At 52.4% G+C, this 16,964-nt stretch overlaps 12 protein-coding genes across 12 annotated transcripts; 6 read left to right on the top strand and 6 right to left on the bottom strand.

Moving 5' to 3' along the window:
• Nucleotides 1–283: 283 nt before the first annotated feature.
• M409DRAFT_59016 (uncharacterized protein) lies at nucleotides 284–1,098 on the bottom strand (the record flags this gene model as incomplete). Its single annotated transcript, XM_033814061.1, has 2 exons — nucleotides 284–618; nucleotides 672–1,098. 2 exons carry the CDS (start codon nucleotides 1,096–1,098, stop codon nucleotides 284–286), a joined length of 762 nt encoding a protein of 253 aa, XP_033662521.1.
• An 831-nt stretch (nucleotides 1,099–1,929) lies between these two features.
• Nucleotides 1,930–2,632, bottom strand: M409DRAFT_69703 (uncharacterized protein; the record flags this gene model as incomplete). The annotated part of the gene is made up of 3 exons (XM_033818409.1): nucleotides 1,930–2,187; nucleotides 2,250–2,566; nucleotides 2,623–2,632. The coding sequence occupies 3 exons, from the start codon at nucleotides 2,630–2,632 to the stop codon at nucleotides 1,930–1,932; spliced, it is 585 nt and encodes a 194-aa protein (XP_033662520.1).
• A 447-nt stretch (nucleotides 2,633–3,079) lies between these two features.
• Nucleotides 3,080–4,809, bottom strand: M409DRAFT_28024 (uncharacterized protein; the record flags this gene model as incomplete). The annotated part of the gene is made up of 3 exons (XM_033808842.1): nucleotides 3,080–4,295; nucleotides 4,345–4,609; nucleotides 4,662–4,809. 3 exons carry the CDS (start codon nucleotides 4,807–4,809, stop codon nucleotides 3,080–3,082), a joined length of 1,629 nt encoding a protein of 542 aa, XP_033662519.1.
• A 204-nt stretch (nucleotides 4,810–5,013) lies between these two features.
• M409DRAFT_28023 (uncharacterized protein) lies at nucleotides 5,014–5,454 on the top strand (the record flags this gene model as incomplete). Its single annotated transcript, XM_033808841.1, has 1 exon — nucleotides 5,014–5,454. One exon carries the CDS (start codon nucleotides 5,014–5,016, stop codon nucleotides 5,452–5,454), a length of 441 nt encoding a protein of 146 aa, XP_033662518.1.
• A 529-nt stretch (nucleotides 5,455–5,983) lies between these two features.
• M409DRAFT_28022 (uncharacterized protein) lies at nucleotides 5,984–6,388 on the top strand (the record flags this gene model as incomplete). Its single annotated transcript, XM_033808840.1, has 1 exon — nucleotides 5,984–6,388. One exon carries the CDS (start codon nucleotides 5,984–5,986, stop codon nucleotides 6,386–6,388), a length of 405 nt encoding a protein of 134 aa, XP_033662517.1.
• An 882-nt stretch (nucleotides 6,389–7,270) lies between these two features.
• On the top strand, nucleotides 7,271–8,470 carry M409DRAFT_69702 (uncharacterized protein; the record flags this gene model as incomplete). The annotated part of the gene is made up of 2 exons (XM_033818408.1): nucleotides 7,271–7,456; nucleotides 7,490–8,470. 2 exons carry the CDS (start codon nucleotides 7,271–7,273, stop codon nucleotides 8,468–8,470), a joined length of 1,167 nt encoding a protein of 388 aa, XP_033662516.1.
• A 36-nt stretch (nucleotides 8,471–8,506) lies between these two features.
• M409DRAFT_59011 (uncharacterized protein) lies at nucleotides 8,507–9,740 on the bottom strand (the record flags this gene model as incomplete). The annotated part of the gene is made up of 2 exons (XM_033814060.1): nucleotides 8,507–9,538; nucleotides 9,582–9,740. The coding sequence occupies 2 exons, from the start codon at nucleotides 9,738–9,740 to the stop codon at nucleotides 8,507–8,509; spliced, it is 1,191 nt and encodes a 396-aa protein (XP_033662515.1).
• Nucleotides 9,741–10,631: 891 nt separating this feature from the next.
• Nucleotides 10,632–11,821, bottom strand: M409DRAFT_28019 (uncharacterized protein; the record flags this gene model as incomplete). The annotated part of the gene is made up of 4 exons (XM_033808839.1): nucleotides 10,632–10,731; nucleotides 10,782–11,400; nucleotides 11,452–11,710; nucleotides 11,762–11,821. The coding sequence occupies 4 exons, from the start codon at nucleotides 11,819–11,821 to the stop codon at nucleotides 10,632–10,634; spliced, it is 1,038 nt and encodes a 345-aa protein (XP_033662514.1).
• Nucleotides 11,822–12,743: 922 nt separating this feature from the next.
• On the top strand, nucleotides 12,744–13,475 carry M409DRAFT_28018 (uncharacterized protein; the record flags this gene model as incomplete). The annotated part of the gene is made up of 1 exon (XM_033808838.1): nucleotides 12,744–13,475. The coding sequence occupies one exon, from the start codon at nucleotides 12,744–12,746 to the stop codon at nucleotides 13,473–13,475; it is 732 nt and encodes a 243-aa protein (XP_033662513.1).
• Nucleotides 13,476–13,916: 441 nt separating this feature from the next.
• Nucleotides 13,917–14,609, top strand: M409DRAFT_59008 (uncharacterized protein; the record flags this gene model as incomplete). Its single annotated transcript, XM_033814059.1, has 1 exon — nucleotides 13,917–14,609. The coding sequence occupies one exon, from the start codon at nucleotides 13,917–13,919 to the stop codon at nucleotides 14,607–14,609; it is 693 nt and encodes a 230-aa protein (XP_033662512.1).
• Nucleotides 14,610–14,793: 184 nt separating this feature from the next.
• Nucleotides 14,794–15,849, bottom strand: M409DRAFT_69699 (uncharacterized protein; the record flags this gene model as incomplete). Its single annotated transcript, XM_033818407.1, has 2 exons — nucleotides 14,794–15,443; nucleotides 15,510–15,849. 2 exons carry the CDS (start codon nucleotides 15,847–15,849, stop codon nucleotides 14,794–14,796), a joined length of 990 nt encoding a protein of 329 aa, XP_033662511.1.
• Nucleotides 15,850–16,310: 461 nt separating this feature from the next.
• On the top strand, nucleotides 16,311–16,817 carry M409DRAFT_59006 (uncharacterized protein; the record flags this gene model as incomplete). The annotated part of the gene is made up of 1 exon (XM_033814058.1): nucleotides 16,311–16,817. One exon carries the CDS (start codon nucleotides 16,311–16,313, stop codon nucleotides 16,815–16,817), a length of 507 nt encoding a protein of 168 aa, XP_033662510.1.
• Between the last annotated feature and the right edge of the window lie 147 nt (nucleotides 16,818–16,964).

The following is a 16,964-nucleotide window of genomic DNA, read 5'->3' as shown; positions in this document are numbered from 1 at the left end:
GGTGGCGTAGGCGGAGGTTTCGTCTGAGGGGAGGCCTTTGGCTATGGAGATGCGGATGGGTGGGACGGCGAGGATGGAGGTGCAGAAGAGGGTTGGGCTGGGGAGGTGTTAGTTTGTGTGTTTGGAGGGTGGGCTGGGTTGGGGTGAGATACATGACGAAGCTTGTGCGCATTGCGAGGGGCGTTTTTTCGATGTTTTCGATCTGGAGGATGAGGTTCTGGAGGGCGTCGTAGTGTTGGCGGGCGATGGAGAGTTCGTCTTGGACGCACTGCGCATATCGATATCAGCATCGCTCTTGATTGTAACGAGAGATGTGAATACTCACCGCGAGGTATAGCAACGTACAGACAGCACGCACAGTCGCTACGTTGGGGCTCTTTGCCTCTGACTTCGTCGCATCGATGCTTTTTTGCAGATGGGTGATAGCCATTCCCTTGAAGTAAATCGAGTTATACTCATGCGTTTGATCCGCGCTTTTCGTGTACATCTCGCCTGATGTTGAGCACAGCACGGCATAGAGTAGTTCGGGACTCTCTGACGCATATGTGAGTATTCGCCGGAGACTGGTGTGGGCCCATGATTGGACTGTGAAGATCTTGTGGGTCATGGAGTTACAGACTGTTCAAGCCGTGTTAGTTTCCCGGCGTACTGCAGCAGTGCAAGCGACCTACAGATCTTGAGGGTAGCTGTCATGCGCTCGTCGATGGACACGGCGCTACAGTTGAATGGGTCAAGCTTCGATGCGTTCAGGGCCATGATGGACACTGAAACTCGATCCAGCAGTCGAGAGGTGTTTCCTTCCGCTTCATCGCCTGCCTTGGCCTTGCGTCCACCCTTCGCCTTCGGCTTCTTCCGGCGACACCGACTGCCATCTTCGTCCGCATTACGCCGTGATTGGTATCTGCTTCTGCCATCGAGGTTATCTTCAGACCCAGTACGGACTTTCCAGCTAATCACGAGAGCTTCCTCCGAGGTTTTCGAAACGGGTAGTTGCTGGACATGTGAATATATCTCCTTTCGCTCGACGCCTTCCGATCGTGTGAGTGTCTTTGATTTGGCGGACTTGTTGATGAACAGAATGGTTTTGGGAGGCGACATCTTTCAGACTATGTCGAGATCGCGATGCTGGTTCCTGCGTCTTTCAGGCGTAGACACCCTCTTCTATCATTGAACATAAAGTCACTGCCTCACCGTCAGTTCACGACATGCTGTTCTGCTCTGGACAGACTGTCGTACACTTTGCCCAATGTGGCAGGTACAAGAGCATTTCATAGCTCAGCCCCAATGGGTGAGTAAAGTTTAGCGCTGTCGATCGTCATCGGATTTTTTGAAACATTGTAGGGCACGCCGTACAGTGTCTGAAAGCAGTAGTAGGCTCGCAATGAAGCGCCTATTATACTTACCAAGTGTATGTCAGTTCAAAGGTTGGTACTTTACGACCATCAGTCAGCATCTCCCATAGCTTCGACTTTTTTACGCTTCACGAAACCCCTACAACCAGCGTGGTGAAAGTTCGGCTTCTTTCCGTGATGTTGGCTTTTGCTGAGGTTCGGATTGAAGAATCGGGTGATTCAAATCTGGCTCAGTGTGAGTCATTAGCTCTGGCAGGGCAGCTGGGACTGAAAGTTCTTTGGAGTCGCTGGCTCATTCCAATCAGCTTGCGCTGGCGTATGTACAATGCTGCCGTCTTGTGAATCGTGTTGTGACTGTTGTTATCCAACCACTAGTAAGTCCAACTGTATCTCTTCGATGACAAGCCAAGCCGAGCTGGATCCTTGCGTCTCAGCAAAAAGCGGTCTGGAAATGTAACATCAGCATCTGTGCCACAGTCGCTCGAATATGTCCAATCTGAGCCGTCGTTATGCCAAGACGACAAGGTATTGCTCGCATGGCGACGGCGGCGTGCTGGCGTTGGCATGGCAAGGCAGGCTATTGGTCATCCGGGACGCAGAAGGCCTTGAACTCTTGCCAGGCTTTCTCGAGATCATCATTGACGATGATCTGATCGTGGACACCAGGTGTCTTGGAGTACCCGATCTCCTTTTCAGCTTGAGCTAGGCGTTCCTTGATGGCCTCCTCCTTGTCAGTTGCTCTGCCTCGCAACCGCTTTTCCAGGACCTCGACCGACGGCGGCTGCAGGAACACGAAGCGTGCATTGAGGTCGGTCTTCTTGACCTGCTTGACGCCCTGTCCCCATATCCAGTCAGTTGTCAAGGCCCTGACAGATGCCCACGTACATCTTAACGTACCTCCATCTCGATATCCAAAATGCATGTTCTACCCTGATCAGCCACGTTCTTGACCGCCTGCACACTCGTTCCGTAGAGATTGCTTCCAAACTGCGCATGCTCAATGAAGCCGCCCTCATCCACCATCTTCAGGAAGTTCTCCTTGGTAGTGTAGTTGTAGTCCACGCCATCTTTCTCGCCTTCTCGCGGCGCTCTGGTGGTATGCGACACGGAGAATCCGAAGCGATTCGGGTAAGCCTCGAACAAGCGCTTGAGGAGGGTGGACTTTCCAGCGCCTGATGGACCGGATACCACAATTGGGCGAGGCTTCTCGATGACTGGAAGAATGTAGAGTTTAGTTGAGCTCTTCGCTGAATCTTGTCGGTCTGCGTACCGGGAGCCATGTTGGAGATCGGGCGGCGCCTGAGAGTGGGGCTGTGAGTGGTGAGTGGTCGGAACAAGGTCGAGCAGTGAAGCTGACGAGGCAAGATATGGTGCATCTACACCATCTCCAACAATTTCTCCAGAGTTCACATGCAAACGGTGGGTTGGGAGCGAGTCGGATTACCACTGAGGCTGATTGGGGAAGCGCTAGCTGATGTTCGTGCGCTAATTTGACTAGCCGTAACTCTATACAAACCTTAGTTCAACTTCCCCTGCCAGGTCAGCCTTTCTCTCACACGGTACCCTCCTTGACTTCCACGTATCCCCATCATTTGTAAACTGTCCAAGCAGCTGGGTCTGTAATTAACTGCTGAGTCGCTTCGGAGCAACAGAGAAGTGAACGTTTACCGATTCATGCAATCATTCGAACTTTTGTATTTGTTACATGCACATCTATTCTACATCCCTCAGTCTCTCGCATAAGGACTAAATTTGGTGTCTAAAAGCTCAATAACACCCTCATGCCCCACACCTTGAATGTCCATGATTCTCGGATTGGGGTTTCCTTCGTCGTCGTATGGCTCCTCTCCTGGCTTCGCAACGAACCATTTGACATTCACATTAGCCCCCTGAGGCTCGATCGTGAGCTTCGTCCAGATCACGTAGACTGCAATGGAAGCGCCGTATCGCCCATCATCTGTGTAGCCCACGACGTCGCGGCCTTCGTTCGCCTCTATCTCCATAAAATCCACCTCCGGGGGTCCACCGATGTCTTCTTCCTCGGCTGACGTGAGTGCATAGATCTCATCCGGGCTCCGCGTCGGTACGACAGGCTCTGCTTCGTCTTCTCCGTTTTCTTCGTCTTTTGCGGTCTGAATAGTCGAATGTCCGTTCGACAGGCCCATCTCGAAGTCGCCATTGTCCTCGTTGCCCTCATCATCGCTCTCCTCCCGCTCGAATTCTCCATCTTCGATGCTCGCCTTCTCCGCTTCCCTCACCTGCTTAGATTCCAGCTTACTCCTCTCGAAATATGAGTATTCGAAGCCGAGTGCCTTCCAGTCAAGGCATCGCTGGGTAACATCCCCCCATTCCAAGATGTGCTCCATGACTTGCTTCCCGTCCTCAGTCAGCATTCGGTCCCCGTCTTTCATCTTCTGACTAGTCCACCATACTTGTCTGCTAATGTATTCGTCTGTTGGGTGTACGGTGAGCCGCTTCCATACTGCTTCCTTTTTATCGTTGATGGGGAACCATCGACGTCTGACCTTTCGCTTCCCGAAGGACTCGAAGGTATGGTTTGGATAGAAATAAATCTGCTTTTGCGATCTTGTCCTGCGCGCATTGCGACCAATGATGACATCTGCGTGCAGGTCCTCGTCGAATTCCTGATCTTGTGCCACTCCAAAATACCCGTCAGGCTCCTGAGTCTGTGTCTCGATATTGTCATAATGTAGGTGGGCACCCTGAGCTACAACGTGAGTAGATCGCTCTTGGAAGCCGACATCACCCTTGATCTTGTACTTGTTGCCATACTTGGCAGTCATCTGACTCATGAACAATTCGGACTTTCGCATCCCACCGACGACAACGATTTGTTTTGTGCTCTTATTCTCTTTCAACATCGACAAGATGTTGGAAAAGATGTCGTCGACGACCGGCTGATAGAAGTACGTCATCAAATTGCTGTGATTTTGTCAGCCTACTCTTATTGCAATCGTTGAAGCTTCCGCACCTTGTGATCTCAACCTCCCACTTGGATGTAGCATTTCCTGGCACCCCGGGAATATTGACATACCTTGGAATGATGGATCTGGGCACAAACTCTTTTTTGATGGCTTCGAACCCGTTGTTCGCAAGCTCAAAGACATCAAGCTTGCTGCGCCCGAGATTCTCACAGCGCTGATCGAATGACAAGCTCGGATCATCGTCTTTGCCGGCTTTGTTTTCCAAGTGTGTGAGGAAGTTGACGTTCACGAGCTGAGAGCCACACAGTGATCCTAGAAAACGGTCAGCAGGGATCATATCATGTCTCTAAGTCAATGACCAAACCTGTTGCCGCGCCGGCTTGCTCCAGCTTGAAATCAGACCGGGTGCATTTTACAACTCTGTATGGGACAAAATCGCCAGTTCCGCCGCCTATGTCGGCTATGAGTATGATTTCGCCAATCTTCAAATCCGAGACCAGGGCAACAGGCATGAAAAGCGCAAGCTGGAGAAGAAGCCTGGTGATGTTGAAGTAGCGCAGCTGCCCACAGCAAAGAGAAGCAAGGATGTCTTGGGCTCTAGTGAACTCGACAGTCATGTACAAGATACGGCAGTAGTGGAGCCTGTTGCGGCCACCCAAGATGCAACAGCGGTTCATCATATGGTCGATATTAACGATGCGAGATGCAAGCTCGTAATGGGAGCTTCGCAAGTCAAAGGAGGTCTGGTTAGCAAAGTCGAAATCTTGCCAGTACAAGCTGGAGAAGGCACGGCATCCGGGACGACAGATGCTGTTCCATCACCTCAGCAGAAAGGTGAACCACAGCCGGAGGCAAGACAAGACTTCCATAAGAAGATCAGTGTGTCTATGCAAGAGCACCTCGAGATAGAGACACAGAAACTTGGTCTGGAGAACGGAGACTCGCAGGAACATGTGGAGTCTTGCAACGTTATATCTTACGTCGCCGGTCCCGTCCCAGAAGGCATCTCCATAGGCAAGATATCGACGAACAAGGTAGCCTGGACGGAAATCGACACTGATCCGAACGATCGTCTGCGCAAGAACGGTCTGCCAGCACTAAGACAAAACCCCTGCAACACAGTAGACATGCTCTCGCAATGGCCCCGTCCACCTTGAGAGATCCCGAACTTGTCTCAGGATATCGGAGACTACTATGAAGAGCTGAAAACGAATATGGAAACTGTTCGACATGAGATCGAGAATGTGGTAGCACATACTCGAAGAAAAGCAGCGCACCCAAAGGAGGCAAAGCCAAAATTGTCACTGCCCCGGAACCCGAGCTTACGTGGATCTATGCTAGATTCTTCGGTTCCGTGGATGCCAAGTCGTGGATGTCTGAAGCTTGCACAACGCTGAAACTCGGCATGTTCTCTTCAGATCTGGTGGAGGGACTTATAGGAGCTGCGATCCATGAGATGGTGTTCGAAGAAGTCCGCCCACACAAGACAGCGGACGAATGGTTCAACATGCTGAGACACGTCGGACCATTTTGGGATGAGGCTATGTAAGCTAAAGGTATGTCCTGACGCCAACTATGATGACCCTTTGCTAAACATCCGCAGGAAGCAGAGTAGCGCTCGATGAGGTGGTGTAGTGTGCCTTGCGCAAGCAAATGAACAGCCCGACCTACCAAGACCACGTCATAATGCCAAAGGCGAAGGAGCTTGCAGACAGACTCAGGACCATCTTGTATACTCAACTGAAGGTAGTTGGCGTCACGGGCTCTACCACGCAGGACAACCAGCTTTTCTGGCACATTGCTTCCGCTGGCCTCACATCTTGCTTTATGGCGGCTCTGACAGTTAAGGGTCTCCTCGAAGCCATGCCAGTGGAGGTGGAGTTCAAATGGATCTCCGCAGGCATGCCTTATGTGGGGACAGACATGGACCGTCAACCTGGCAGTCCGTCTCTGAACGATCCGGGAACGACAGCAACAGTTGCTAGGGCTGTGACACCATCTCTCAGATACAGAGATCCGGAGGTCAACTCAAGTTCTGGATGGATTTGGGTGACGAAGGCTAAGGGTATCTTACTGAGGACTACTGGTTGATGTAAAGCGGTGGTTGAAGCATGGGACATGGGACAGAGACACAAGAACAAGCCGATGGGGCACACACCCTCTCAGGACTAGGATGCGGTCCTCCAAGACAGGAGCGACGCCAAAATTTACGTGTACATTAGACATAAGCAGCAAGGCTATTCAAACCTCCACTCCAACAAATGCAGCTCTGGCTCCTGAGCCCATGAGTTTCGTCTCTTTGTACTAGGAAGTCACAACAGGTGTAGTGATGGGGACACTGCGAGAGCAGGACTTCTGTCGAAGATCTTGACACTATGCAGTGCATCCTAAAACCCTGAAGCCTTGTTAGGGCAGATATCATATTCCTACGAGCTAAGAAAAGCAGTCCACACGAATAAGAAGAACTCTGATGAAGCAGTCATCACACAAACATATCATCGAGACGGCACAGCAACTATAAAGACCCGTCGACAATGAGACTTCGGAAGATAAATAGGGCAACTGTGAGAACACTAAGCCGCCATCTCCCTGCAGTAGCAGCTTCGGGTTAGGTCCAGCCTGCCCTGAATCGTCGAAGCTCTTAGAAGGAGATGAATGTAACGAAGCTACTTGCACATCTCAGGGCTCTGTTTATTGCCACTAGAATCCCAGTGCATTCCAACTAGCCAATTGAGACATCAAGCGCCTTGATAATATCAGATGCTGGTATCTCGTGCCTTTATGAGGGCTGCCAGATCACTCGCTTCATTCGCTGACAAACATGCTTTCGCCTCGCAGCAAGGTAAGCCTTTCGTAAGAGTAAAGGAAGACATCATTTTCAGCTAGTATCATAGATCAGTCAAGTCTTCTATCATCTTTCAAGCAAGGCAGCACAGTGTTCCAACCTCACTAACTACACTTGACTTACAAGCGATGGCTCCCGCCACGACAGCCGCAACAATCTTTGAGGAGTTATCCTCTATCCAGCCTGGAATGATCGACAAAGATCCACAAGCTCGCCGAAATGCCCTTATTCTCTCGCGAAAACTTACAGCAGAGCTTAAAGGTCCAACGAATGCGGCAGTGGACATGATGTTTGCTCCATTTATACCGTCGGCTGTGCGAACAGCAGTATAACTCAATCTGTTCGAGTTGCTCCGTGACAGCAAGAGCCCCTTGTCAACTGCAAAACTCGCTGAGCTCACCGGCGGAGACGCTCTGCTCCTGAACTGGATCCTCCGTCTCCTACCATCAATCAACTTCGTCGAAGAGTTAGGCCCGGATCTTTGGAGCACAACGCCCATCACGAAAGCAATGGCCAATCCCAACATCGCAGCTGGCCATCGATTCGTGTGGGATACTATGGTCGAGGCCAACGTAAAGTATCACCACTTTTTGAAAGAGACTGGTTTCAAATTGCCGGTGGAACCTACGGACCATGTCATTCAGTTCGCTCATGGGAAAAAGTATAGCACCTTTGACTATCTGGCGAAGCTTCGACCAGATCGCTTTGCCGATTTCCATCTCTTCATGGGCAATACTATGGGTGCGAGAAATTATTGGGTTGATTGGTACCCTGCAAGAGAGCGACTGCTGGACGGATCTGATTCGAGTTCTGGCGCTCTTCAGGTTGATGTGGGTGGTGGCAAAGGACATGACCTCCAAGCGTTCATTTCCAAATTTCCAGAAACAGAGGGCAAGCTGGTCTTACAGGACTTACCGGAAGCCCTGGCCTCAATCAAAGATGGCACACTGAGCCCTCGGATCCGTCAGCAGGGTCAAGACTTCTTCGCTCCAAACAAAGAGGCCGGAGCTCGTACATACTTCATGCATCACATCCTGCACGACTGGAGTGACAAGTATGCCTTGAAGATCTTGGAGCCTATTGTGAAGGTCATGAAGCGAGGCTACTCGAAGCTGTTGATCCACGACTTAGTCTTACCGGACGCCGGAATTACAAGTTATCAGGCAAGATTCGATATGGCTATGAGGACTTTCAACGCTGGCATGGAGCGAAGCCGATCTCAATGGCAGAGCCTGCTGGGTGCGGCAGGCCTGGAGGTTGTCCAGTTCTGGCACGGACCAGACGGTGAAGATGCTGATGGGATTGTGGAGGCCGCGCTTAAGGAGTAGCGTTAAAGTAGTGTCTATTCGCATATCAAGCAATTCTCAGACTTCCACAGAGAACGGGTAATCAGTCATACCGATGTGCGGGTCTGGCAGATTCCCGTACTTAGCGACAGGTTCTGTGCTGGAGACATACCACGTCTTCGGGTCCGTCGCGCTGAGCGGGCTCAAAGGTATTCCTCGCTGGATGCGCTGGTAGTAGTCGGGATTATTGATCAGAGGACGCCCGATTACGACAGCGTCTCCGACACCAGACTCAAGCAGTTGTTCTGCCTCCTCGGGCGTGATGTTCCCGTTCAGAAGGATGCGTGTATTAGAGTTGCGGATCAAGGGCGTGAAATTTTCCCAAACGTCCATGTTGGTAGATCTTTTCTTGCCATCAACGATCATTTCGAAGAAGTCGAGATATCGGACCAGCTGAATGTACCCAGTTCCTCGAGCAACCAACGCTCTTATCAGTTCGCCGTACGTCTCCAGCGTATCTTCCAAAGACATTCCCACATCGTTGTAGCCGCCCGTGGGATTCAGCTTGATGCCGATGCACCCAGGTGGATACACTTGGGAAATGCCATCAAAGACCTCCAAAGCGAAACGCAACCGATTCTCGACTGACCCACCCCACTCGTCAGTGCGATTGTTTGCGGTCGAATCAAGGAACTGTGTGATGAGATAGCCGTTGGCAGCATGAATCTCCACACCATCGAAGCCAGCAACTTTCGCATTCTTGGCACCTTGCACGAAACGCTCCACCAAGACTCTCGGGTCTGGAACTGCCTTCCCAGCCACATAACCGGGGCGGCCTGGAAGATTGCGAAACTTTCCACCTCGTGCACTAATAGTGGACGATGTCCATACGGGCTCTTTGGAGGCGATTTGCTCTGGCATGTCCGGATGCGCAACACGTCCCACAGACCACAGCTGGCAGTAGATCTTGCCGGCACGATCATGAACCCGGTTGACGATTCGCTTCCAGGCCTGGGTCTGCTCTTCACTCCAGATTCCTGGCGCATAAGGCCACTCGGTCCCTTGCTGATAGACAAGCGTGCCTTCTGTCAAGATCAGGCCGAGTGACCACTACTCGTCAGAGAGGGACATGGATGTTGTCGAGTGAACTCACCGATCTCTGCTCGTAATACAGCTCCGAAGCCTCCGTTAGAACATTAGTGGGACGGGAGCGGTTTCGTGTGAGACTGGACATGACGACTCGATTTTTCAACAGTACACTGCCAACCTCCAATGGCTCTGCCAATTTTGGAAATCTCGGCGATGTCGACATGGTATGGGAAGATGACGGCCTGCAGAGTTGTGCCGGTTGAGAGCTGTTGAATCAAACCCAATCTCAATATACCAGAGCCTGATATATGATAAAGCCTGCAGCTGCTGAGTGATATCAGTCAGCCATGCGCGCCATGTTTCACGACAGATTCTGTGCTTGCCAAGACGACCGGATGGTATCGGCCGCCTGGATGGGCCAACGCTGTCAGCACCGCTGCAGGCTTAGTTTGACATCTCAGAGATTGTCTGATAAAGACATAAAAACCGGACTTATGAGATCGTATAGTCCATGGCTTTTCTCAATCCCGTTCGTATCCATGTAGGCAACCCTACAGACAAGCGAGGTCGTGCTCGTCACAAGTGGGGAGGACATGCCACTCGGAGTCTCATCTTGCATTCGGTCTTGACACACCAAGACTGATCATTGATGATGAAGACTACGATCCATGTTCCGGCATCTCGAAATGGCGAGCTTCTCTTCAGGACTGATGCGACCGCTGACCATATGAGAAGCTTGTATAAGAAGCTCGTCACACTGGACTACGCTTCTTCATGTTCTGCATGCGACAATATGTTAATGGCGATGTGGTGGTGATCGAGAGTCGACAGGAGAAGTGAGGTGAGGTGAGAAAAGAGTTTGCGCTACGCCCAAACTTTACCCGTCCCCCTTTTTCTTTCCTTCCATCTCTACTAAACATCAACTAGGAATATGCTCTCATCGCATTCTTCACAGAACAGGCGTTTAACGACTCTTGCCATCAGGTTCGCTCAAAGTCACAGATCTGGTCAATCCGCAAACGCGGTCAAAGGTGGTATGGCTGGCCAAAAAGCTGACCATCTTCCATTGAGCTACGCTGAGCAGATTGAATCCTAATCGAGGCTTTGCACTGAATCAGCTTGAACTTCCCTCTTGTAACAGCCACTTGAATCCCTCCAAAGTATCTCGGACGAACTGCTTGCTCTGTTCCATCAAAGGCCAATTCGTCCAGAACCTGTGAAAGGTCAGTCATTGTGTGAGGTGGAGATCAGATCGATGGCTTACATGTGGCCATATCCATCATACACCTGTAGCCGGCTCTTGCCTCCGTTCTCCTTGAACACTCGATCCCAAATGATGGCCTCATCCCTTAGCGGATCCAATCCACCGACTTGCAGATAGCAGGGTGGTAGATTCTTCATGTTGGGATGTATTAACGGGCTGAACAATGGATCCGGATTGCCTTCTCCGGCAATATTGGGAGGCATGGTGACCCTGAGGAGATCTCCAAGAATTGGGTCGTTGAGGCCGGAGTCGTATCTGCTTTGGAAGTCTTCCTTGTACTCCTTCGGCACCACGTCCTGCCACAGCAGCGAGGGCACGCATAGGTATTGCCCAGTCAAAGGCGGACTCAGTCCTTTATCACGACCCACCTGGCACATCACAGCGGACAGATTACCACCAGCTGAAGCTCCTCCAACGATGAAGCCCTTCTTTAGGTCTGCTGGTAGTTCAGATCTTCCAGGGGATGCTGTCTTTGCGGCCCATTGAATCACGTCGTAGCAGTCCCACACACAGCATGGCCATGGATACTCAGGACCTAGGCGGTAATCGACGTTCACGCATACGGCACCCAAGTCTCTGGAGAACATGCGGCAATTCAGATCTTCATCGGTCAAATCGCCTGCCAACACATCAGTATGGCGATCTCACGGTCCAGCCGATATGCACCTACCCATCGCCCAACCGCCCTCATGCAACATAACGACCAGCGGCGAAGCACCATCCTGTGGAGGCTTGGCGGGCTTATAGATCTTGACAGGTATTTGGTAGCCATCACGAGCCTCCACATGGTGCATGCTCTCACTAACATGCTCTGGAATCGGTCCTGGTATCGGGTAGAGATGACGCAGCTTGGCCAGATGTTCTGCACGAACTCTACGCTCATCCAAAACGTCCTTCTCGTGCTTGAAGGGGGGATATTTCTTGACTTCCTGCGAAGAATTTCAGCCTTCTTCAAGTAAGTGTTGAGGTTTGTGTTCTACTGCAGCCAAGACTGGGCTAACTGTGCCCATGCGGCGACGGTCTTCTTCACTGATCGTCATGGTGGGCTATGACCGGTAGATTTGATCAAGTGTCGAGGTCAAAACATCAATCGCTCGGGATCAAGGTGGCATCAAATAGCTCGACCTTCTGCTGACGTGTGAAGGCGGGGTTGCTTCTCCGCTCCTTCTGAGATGGGAATCTGTTCACATTTGTTGGTGTTGATCCAGGCAACGTCTTACGATGGGGGCGTTAGCCATTTATACTCTGTACGCGGACTAATGGTGGCGATTACGAAAGAAGCAAGCCCTGCGATTCAACCAATCACTTTTCGAGCCAGCAAGGTTTCAGGCTACACATAGTTGGCCTCTACTCGGACTTCACGTCCACCACTAAAGACCTCTTACAATCTCAAACGGAGAACGGAGCCCTATTCGAGCCCCGTATCTTGGCCAAGCTAAGCTACCAGATTGGTGGCAGGCTTGAGATGTTATGAGGCAACCATCCTGGATCTTGGCAAGGCTTCGACATGGACACCCTGGCAACATCAAACCTTGAAGCGACGTCCGACTGCTTCGGTCAGCGCGCGAACAAAATCACAGTGATCGGCAATGGTCGAATCGATGTTCTTCAGCATGACTCCATGCTTTAGCTAGCCCTGGACCATCGCCCCAGCCAAAGGATCTGAGAACCTGGATGGATTGTTGACTGCAGATTTGGCTAGCACCACGACGAGGATGTAGACATTGCTTCTACGCACTCGCGACTCCAGTAATACCAGGCCCGCAGGCCAGATCCCCAGATGTTGATTCTTTGTTCCTCAACCCTCGATCGATGAAGTCTGCACACAAGACTGCCCTTCCACATCCGGCCTCCAACAAAAACCATCTCAGCATCTTTGTCCAAACATGCAGCCCATCCTCTCCTCTCACGATATTCCATCGCCCTGTGAACTACCCTCGCACAACAGCGTAAACAACCACCATGCCCCGCCAAGAAAAGCTCGCATTCACGCGGAGACCAGCGAAGGTACTGGGAGGAGCAGGCCACAGGCCATTGCGCAAGTCGGACCTGCTGCCACCACGCTTCAAACAGCGAATCGGCGAAAAGGCGAAGCTAGATAAAGACGTCCACGCACTGAATCGACCCGGAACAGCTGAGCCGCATCTTCCAACACCACCGCCGGCACCCTTTCCGGAAAAAGACTCCTCAGAAGAAGAAGAAGAGCCCGCACCCGAAGACCTCCTCAAACGGACTAAATTTAGGTATAAGAAAGCGCAGAAATCGCGCAAGGAAGCCCAGAAAGAATACAACCGCGTCAAAGACCCCGAGGACGGCAGCCTAGAATCTCGAATCGCATACGCTATGCTGGAGGACGCCAGCACCTGGGAAACCCGCTACAAACGGGAATACAAAGACGCCAAGCGCGGGGAGGACACGACGGACTACCTGGGCGAGATCCGCAAAGAGGAGGAAGAGCGATTCGGTCGGCCGCTATGGCGACGAGGGGGGCGTTGGCCGGAGCCGGGGATTAAGGAGGTGCCTGGGGAGACTCGTGAGGAGACGTATGGGAGGATTGTGATGCGGCGGGGGTATGATCCGGATATTCCGAGGGTGCCTAAGTATCAACGGCCTTATTACTGTGGTGGGGAAGGGGAGAGGACGAGAAGTGGGAGGTTGGTGAGTCGGGAGACTGAGGCTGAGGGTGAGGGTTAATGTCGAGGGAGGGAGTTTGGTTGTATGCTGTGCTCCAGAGGCTTATGCTTGCACTTCCGATCCGGTCCATCGTCTCTCCTGATTCATGGGTCAAGTGGTTACTTCCAGGTAGCTTCTGTTGTTATTCAACCCAATGGCATTTTCGTGTGGCAGCAGTTCTTGCGCTACTTCCAGATCCGGATTCCTCGGTGCACAGGGATCGATTCTTTGTCTATTGTTGCGAAACGGGATCAACGGGATCAAATTGTCTTTCAATCGACCCCATCTCGACTCTAGGGTCTGAAGACTTTGAGACCGCATCCGGCGAACCTGGAAAGCGTCAATGAACAACATCATGTCTTTGTCGGCACAGGTACAATACGCCCAGTCCTGCAAGGGGTCCCCATGCTCCTGGACTTGACCTGCTCCACAACTTGACAGCCAGCATAACTTCGTTCGACCATGGCGCCCAAGAGGCAAGAGCCTATCGACGACGGCCCAGCCGAACTCTTCACATCAGAACATGCCGCAGATTTCGAAGACGAGTACAAACTTCCCCGAGGAAGCGTGACCCACGCCTACCGAGTCCGTTTCGGAGAGCTAGCCCGCCTGGTCCTCACCGAGCTCCTTGAAGTCCGTCCAACAGTAGACGCCCAAGGCAACATCATCTGGCCTCCACTCCCCACCCTGAAGCGCAGCAATGCCACGGCTGGGTCCAGCAGAAAGGCTTCACAGGAAGACTTCGAGATGGCTATAGATCCCTCTGACGAAGACGACGAGCCCCTGCAGCCCGTCGCTGGTCCAGGTCTGAAGCGCAGCAATGCTGTTCGCGGAAGGCGGGCCAGGACTCCCAGTCCAACTCCAATGCCTCTGCAGCGCCGAGGAGCGATCAGGAAGTCTTACAATCCGGTTGCGCCCGCCTCGAAGTGGGCTGCATCGATTATTCTCGACTCGGCCAAAGCAAATGCACCGCTAAGGAGCCCGTCAAGTGATGAGGCCAGCCCTCGGGTCAGGAGAACTACACGTTCTGGAAGAGGCAGCAAGCAAACGAGCCCGACCAAGCAAACGAACCTCAGGAGAAGTCCAACGAAGAAGAAGACGAGTCCCACGAACACGAACCCGTTCAGCAACCAGTTCGGCCCATATCACTCTTGAGCTTGGGAGTAGTTAATAATGAAATTCGAGTGCTTGATCCGCCCGTTTGGCTCAGTTGAATTCCGTTTTCAAAACGTCTACATTCATCTTATTTGCCTCCAAGCCCTGTGCAGTCATCAGCAAGAGTCGAGGCGGCGTAAGTCTGGGTATCATCGAAGAATCTCTGCTCTCATTCTTTGGGCCTTCACGTCCCGCTCGCCTCCCTGTAGAAGGCCAGAGTCTTGCCGGCACCCGCAGTGACAAACACTTCGTTGCGGGCTGTTGGCGAGTGATAGACCCATTTGACGCTCCACAGACACTTCTCGCTCTCAGTCTGCGTAGCCACACATTCCCTCCGCTCGACGCTCCAGATCTTTGCCTTGCCGTCTTGTGATCCGCTGAGCAGGTACTCGCCATTCCAGTTCCAGTCGAGGCTCATGATCCATGAGCTATGGCCGGTGAGGTTGGCGACCTGTTCTCCGCTCTTGGTGTCGTAAAGTGCAATTATCCGCGAGTCACCAGTGGCAGCCAGGTATGTATTTGCCGGGCTGAACTTGACCGCACGCACGGGCTTGATCAGACCCGCAAGAGAATGGGCAAGCCGCCGTGTGCTGTTGTTGAAGATGTAGATACTGCCGTTTTGGTGTCCAGAAGCTGTCATCTCTCCATTGGGGGAGACATCGACGCTCATGCCAAAGAAGCCTTTCGTCTGGTATTCGGTGATCTTCTCTGCCTTGCCGTCTGAGATCGTGTTGGTGTCGTATACGTTGATGCGGCCGTCTGAGGTGGTACAAGCAAGATATTGACCATTCTCGCTCAAGGCGGGAGCCCAGTGTTCGCCAGCGTTCTTCTCTGCTACAATAGTCGTGTCAGCACGCAGCTATTCTCAACATGAGGAAAGGTTATCAGGAAATATCGCACCCACAATGATCTGGCCCTTCTCTTTCCATTCGCCATCTTCGGCGCACTCCCAGACCTTCAACTCCCCGCCAAAACCAACGCTCGCCGCGACTCTTCCATCCAAGCTTGTGGAAACATGGTGACAGCCCAGCTTATGCACCTTCTCTAACGTCTGTACCAAAGGATATGGATTCTCATCTTCAGCAGTATCGGCATGGATAGCTTGACCTTTGGTGCGGTAGATCTTGATGCTCGACGATCCGGACGCGGTGAGGAGATGCGAAGGCGTGATGGCGAGAGAGAAGATGTCGGTCGGGTGCGCGTCGGGGATGGTGAGTGTTTGGAGGTATTGTTTCGACATGGCGGCGGATGCTATCGTTGGTGATGCATTTGTGCTTGGTGGGACTTTGGAGGCCTGGAGTTCAGAAATTGAGGTGACGTTTGGCGTTTGGCGGGGCTTCACTTGCGCGCCGCGCTAGTCACGCTAGCACGTGCTTAGTGATCTCTACTGGTGTAAATGGAAGGCACGGCTCAGTCGAGGTCGCGTCCACACTTCAACCATCTGTTTCTATTCGCAAAGACGAAAGGTTGAGATTTGCTTCGACCAACACGTTTCATGCAAGCATCTGTACCACACGCAGTATCCACCTTGCGACTAACAGCTCCGACAGTGTCTTATCGCCATTAGTCGCACCTTTGTCCTCGACTTGCATGCCCTGGATCAAGCGCACGAACCATTGAGCGGGCGTGGACCACCCCAATCAACCCGATGACTTCTCCGCCTGGACCTTTGGTCGTTCACACTCCCAGCAACCTTTCGACATGACTCCGGCGGCCATCTTCTCCAGCAGTCCAGTTATGGACACCCTCGCACAACTTCACGATCCTGCCATAGTGGTATGGATCACTGCAGTCGCATCTGCAGCTGTGTTCATCCCTCTGCTTCTCCTCTGGTTTCGCCCAAACCTCAGCAAACTCAGGAGCTGGCTTCAATTCGCCACAAACCCCTCGACTACAAGCAAGGCCAAGGCTCCCTCTACAGAGAGCAGCAACGACAGCGACAGTGGTTACGCTGGCAGCGAGCCTGAAACCAATAGCGAAGACGGCGATTCACCAGACACAGCAGAAACTCCACAATGCGGCGGTATCCTCGACGAAGAAGACGAATCGGATGAGAACTGCGATCTGCACCGCGCGATCCGCCTTTGCCAGCAATCAGCGACTCCCAAGCGCGCACCGCCCAGTCCGTACAGCCGGGACTTCGAAGTTTTCAGTAGCTTCCTCACAGCGACAGAGGAGAAGGCGAAGCGGTATCGGGACGCCAGATGAGCAACGGCGGGAGCCTCGAAGCATTAGCTGAGGGCTGGAAGGATGGGAGCCAGTGGTGTCTTGTCGACGTTGAACCAGGTCTTGCAGGATGCTTGATGGGAGTGGCAGCGTAGTCTGCGGACCTTTCTGTCCAAATGGGCGTACAGA

Source organism: Zasmidium cellare (genome assembly GCF_010093935.1).
Source record: "Zasmidium cellare ATCC 36951 unplaced genomic scaffold M409scaffold_40, whole genome shotgun sequence".
Classification (NCBI taxonomy): domain Eukaryota; kingdom Fungi; phylum Ascomycota; class Dothideomycetes; order Mycosphaerellales; family Mycosphaerellaceae; genus Zasmidium; species Zasmidium cellare.
This window is presented reverse-complemented; position numbering and strand designations above follow the sequence as displayed.